Source organism: Echinops telfairi, unplaced genomic scaffold, assembly GCF_000313985.2.
Source record: "Echinops telfairi isolate 266 unplaced genomic scaffold, ASM31398v2 ScPeMD7_7469;HRSCAF=8507_0, whole genome shotgun sequence".
NCBI classification, from domain to species: domain Eukaryota; kingdom Metazoa; phylum Chordata; class Mammalia; order Afrosoricida; family Tenrecidae; genus Echinops; species Echinops telfairi.
In genome coordinates, this window is record NW_022111372.1 from 38,610,568 (window position 1) to 38,615,282 (window position 4,715).

A 4,715-nucleotide genomic window follows, 5' to 3' on the forward strand; every position below is an offset into this window, starting at 1 on the left:
TTATGGCCCCAAATGAGGTCATCAAGCTCCACCTGACTGACAGGCTGAACTCTACCCCTTCACTTTTAATCCTCTCAAATTGACAAGATTATGGAACTACCAGACAGAAAAGATCACTCTGAATATTTAATAGGCCAGGGAAGCAATTTGTCATGAAATGAGTAAGAAAGACTTGCACCTAGAATTTCAGGTTGGGTCGGTCAAGAGGGAAGTCAACTGACCACGTTATCGAGTTCGATCCAGTTTAATCATGGTTACAATGATCCTTATCTCATAGTAAAGCATTTTGAGACCCTTGCCTATGGCTAGTGGGGATGTGCCAGTAGCGTAATCTCACTAGATACTCTGCAGATAGATTTTGCACCCCGCCCCCCACCCATAAACTTTCTGGAGAAGTCTGACCCTTCTTTCCCAGGTCGTTCCTTGGGAACACACGAATCTGGATGCTGGGGTGGGGGGTTAAGCCTGCTGGGGACAAATCTTTCTGGCAACCTCCTTGAGATTAAGGCCTCCAGTCCTTGTTCTAGCAAGTCAGCCCACAACACCCCCACCCCACATCAGCTCTTACAACTCCTGACGGAGGAAACTCCTGGACGTCGCCACCAGCAAGGCCCAGCATCTTGAAGAGGCCAAGGTCTAGCTCTGCAGAGCCCACTCAATTCCAGGCACCCTGTGTTCCTCTAGGGGTGCGGGTGGTGCAGCAGGCTAGGCTAACTGCAAGGCTGGTGATTCAAATCCACCTGCTGCTCCAAGAGAGAAAGATGAGGCTGTCTGTCTCAGTGTCTCTGGAACCCAGCGGAGGAGTTTGACCTTGTCCTACAGGGTCGCTGTGAATCAAACAGACCCACGGCAGTCAGTGGGTTTGATCTGTACTTCTTGCTCACACGCCAGACCAGGGGCCCAGAAAGTCATGCTGCCACCCTATCCCAGCGGACTTGGCTCTCCCCGTGCTCACGCTAGCACCACCCGGAAATGAAACTCATGGAACACACAATACACGAGGCAGAAGCTTGTATTAAACCATTTTATTGCAAATGGTTAAGAATTAAGGCTACAGATTTCCTTGAGGTTAGTATGTGGCTGCTCCTGAGACTGGGACTTGGATGAGACCCCCCTCACTGAGGGCCTGGCAGCACCACAGGATTGGGTACACTGGTTCTCCCGGCAGCGCAGTAACCTCAACTCCAAGACGGTGTGATTACATACATACTACTGGGTTAATACAAAGTGCGCTACAGTCTATTATAAAAGGCCCTGTTAGGAATCAGGAGCGGGAAGTAAAACTGTAAAGGCAGCGATAAAATATGCAGGAATGTTTCGTAACGCTCTAACGTGCTTTTCAATGCCTGAGAGAGAAGACAGCAGCATGTGTCAAAGGAGCTCTTCTCCCACGTGTCAGGATCAGAGCAGAAATGTTAGCTGGTGATACACACGGTCCACAGTGGAAAACGGCCCGTCAGGCAGGGTGGTGATTGTGAGTGTCTGGGTCACAGAGCGCACTGCTCTTGCAGGGGACCTCCTATGACGCTGGGGTGTCCCATCTCTGCCCCAACATGACAGTGTACGTGAAAACAGAGAGCACGCTCGCTCGATGTGGACACTTCCAAAGCGGAATGTGGAACGCGGCGCAGCACAGTGGCAGCTGCAACCATGTTCAAATTACTTTCAGGCAAGGCTTTACGGCGCCATTACTTCAAGCTTGCCCTCCAGTATTTGCCACACATCCTGAATTTAAAGAAAGCTATCACATGTAAAACTGAGATGCTGGTGGTCTCTTGGCCAGACTCAGAAGCTGCGGCCGAAAGCAACACTCAGAGACGTGCAGCTCGAAGCCTGGAACCCTTTGGAAGGCAAGGCGTGCTCAGCAGCTGCTGTGCTGTGGGGAGAGAGACCCTGCAGCTGGCCCTGGACAGCCGGCTCTTCCCAGTGCGAGGCTGGCCTGTGACACAGCACCCAAGACTCAACTCCCACCTCCTGGCTCCTGGCTGGGCACAGTCTGGCACACCTGTTAGCAGGTGAGAAAGATAAGCCCGGCATTACTGTTCTCCGGCCCCATCAGCTCACACCACTGGCCAACCGTCACGCGCAGAGTGCCTGATCTCTGCATTATTAACATGCATCTGTTGAAAGAATATCCTGACAGTCCAATGAAGATGTAAAGTGACAAGTCAGCCAGTAAAGAATCTAAAGCTTTGCATTGTTTCCTGGTGAAATCGTCTGGGTGGTGGTGGTGCCAAGAAAACATAATCTCAAGTGACTGTAACCATTCCTCAATGCTCAGGCAGAAAATCCTGCTGTCGGGGCCCCATGCTTTCAACACTTAAGCGCAGTGTGAACCAAAGGATGCAGATGCTGCCAGCTTAGTGTTGCAAGAAAATGTGTGTTGGGGGGGTGGGGGGGATGGTGGCTCCCCAACCCTCTGCGACTACAGTATGAAATGACTTTCCTCCTGGCTGGCTGAGCCTTGCTAGCGGGCAGAGGGAGGTGAGAATTCTGTGTCGCAAAAAGAGGAGGACTGCATCGTTGTCACCAGTTGACATTTCTGAGAAATGCAGGTGAGGGGTGGGTGTCACAGTCCCTCCTCAGAGGAAGGGTGGCGGGCTGATGTCTCCAGGGGCTCGCTGCAGAAATGGAGAGAAGAGGGAGCCCACGCTCAGTCTGGGGGGCAGGCCAGGATTGTCTTTGGGGTGTGGCTCAGCTCACCCGGGGTGGGTTCTGCGGGTGAGCTGTGAAGGCCCAGCCCCACCTCACCGCTGCCGGATTGCTGCTGGGACTCGGAGTGTGCTTTAGTTGTTTTCAAATCGGGCGTACGGGTTCTCTTCTTTGAACAAACCTGGAAACAAAGGAACTTGCATTATAGACTTGTGCTTCCAACTGGAACAGAATTCAAGAAAGCACCATAGATCCATTTTACAGGAAGGTTTTCTGGAGACCTTAGGAAGCATGGGTATCTGTCGGTCTGCTTCTCTCTCTCCTGTCCCCACCACCTTCCCCAGCCCCTCAGCCCCTCAGCAAGCTCCTCATCCAATCTGAGGAGTTTCACCCCCACCTGGACCACCAACAAGCCAACCTCCTCAGGAGGCCATGGGCCCCATAGGCACTCTATTTGCACAGCCACTGCCCGATCCTTGCAAGAGTTTTCCACCCCGTTCTTGCACAAGCCAATCACTTGGTGGGAGTTACATACTCAAGACCACGCCAGAAAGGCCACAGGAAACCCACTGCAGGGCAGCTGGCAGCATCAGCGCAGGCAAGGCTGTGACCCCGATTCCAAAGTGCTACTGCCGCCCCCACCAGCACCTCAGCCCGCGGAGCCCGCCAGGCAGAGAGAGACAGGCTCGGCCCGCCCTGGGGGGCTTCGCCCTACCGAGAGAACCAGGCCCTGTGGGCTCACCAGGGCACTGATGACTAGCCCCATGGCGCGCACAGCCCTGACTGCCAGTGGAGGGCCACTGGACATGGGACACGCTCCAGTGCACGGGGGCTCACAGCCCCGCTCAGTTGGGACCCTGAGCCCCTGGCACTTCAATCTCTCGACCCTGGCACCGGCAGCAAGTGCTGCTGACTGCAAGGGGCAGTTGCTGATGGCCTTGGGGTACTACGTAACCGCGCTTCCCCAGAGGACTGTGCAAGGAGCGACTTCATGCGGGCCCTGGTGGCAGGGTCCTGAAACACAGCCGACGCAGTGGGTTTCCTTATTAAAGGACTTCCCAAAAAATGTGTTATCTGTCACAAGAGGTTTTACATTTTCCTGGTCGGATGTAGCTCTGACAGGGCTGCTTGCCCAACGGACCACATGAGAGTCACACCCTGCCCACGCTTGATGGCAGGTGGGTCAAAGTTAGCACAGAGGGCGCAGGACCAGACATGCCCGAGGCAGCTGCACCACGCTTCCTGAAGCACAGTCCACGGATACCGTGTCTTGCCCAGGCCACAGGAGGGAGTCCCTCCTTCCCGCTCCCCACCAGGTTCGGCCCCACAGGTGGCAGTGCTCCGATGCGGCCAGACTTCCCAGCAGCACAGAGCAAGTCACACCTTCCAAGCCGGAAACAGAGAGCTACAAAAGTACACTCCTTCACACAAGGGACGGGGTTTAGAATTTGTAGAGTTGTCTGCTTAGCTGCTGCCGACTCCCGGAAACCTCTGTGAGGCAGAATAGACACTGCCTATTCTGTCTGGGGGTGATGTTACTCCAGGCCATCCCTCTGTGAGGGAGGGCTTCCCTGGCTTCCGCCAAATCTCTGCTTTCCCAAACATGCCATCCTTTTCATGTGTCCTGGGGAAGTACTCAAGGTATGCGAGCCGGTGTGCGTCCAGCCTTGCTGCTGAGGGGCATTCTGCAGGTTCTCTCGGACACGGGCTGGGCGGTCTTCTGGAAGTCCAGACTCTCACCACGGCCCAGGGCACACACGTCAACTCTTCCCCAGTGTTCCTGCTGTGGTCCAGCTCTCACAGGCCGGGACGGCTTGGTCAGGAGCACCTTCCTCATCAAAATGACCCCGTGTGTCGCGACGCTCTGACGAGGTCTCTGGCAGCAGATGTGCCCAGTGCAATAGGTCCACTGAGTTCTTCACTATTTTTTCCATCGATTACAAGCAGAATGAAATATCTGGCTTCATTTTCGCCCTCTGTTTATGATTTGTCTTGTTGCTGTTGAAAATATAGACAGCAACACACACACACACACACACACACACACACACACACACACACAC

The 4,715-nt window shown here is 54.2% G+C and overlaps 1 protein-coding gene across 1 annotated transcript in view; it reads right to left on the reverse strand.

Moving 5' to 3' along the window:
* Positions 1–1,010: 1,010 nt before the first annotated feature.
* Positions 1,011–4,715, reverse strand: part of LOC101662606 (PTTG1 interacting protein) — a 15,998-nt gene continuing 12,293 nt past the window's right edge. The window contains exon 5 of the mRNA XM_004697284.2: positions 1,011–2,833. Within this exon, the coding sequence (XP_004697341.2) occupies positions 2,787–2,833 (47 nt within the window). The 3' untranslated portion in view covers positions 1,011–2,786. The remainder of the gene's footprint in view (positions 2,834–4,715) is intronic.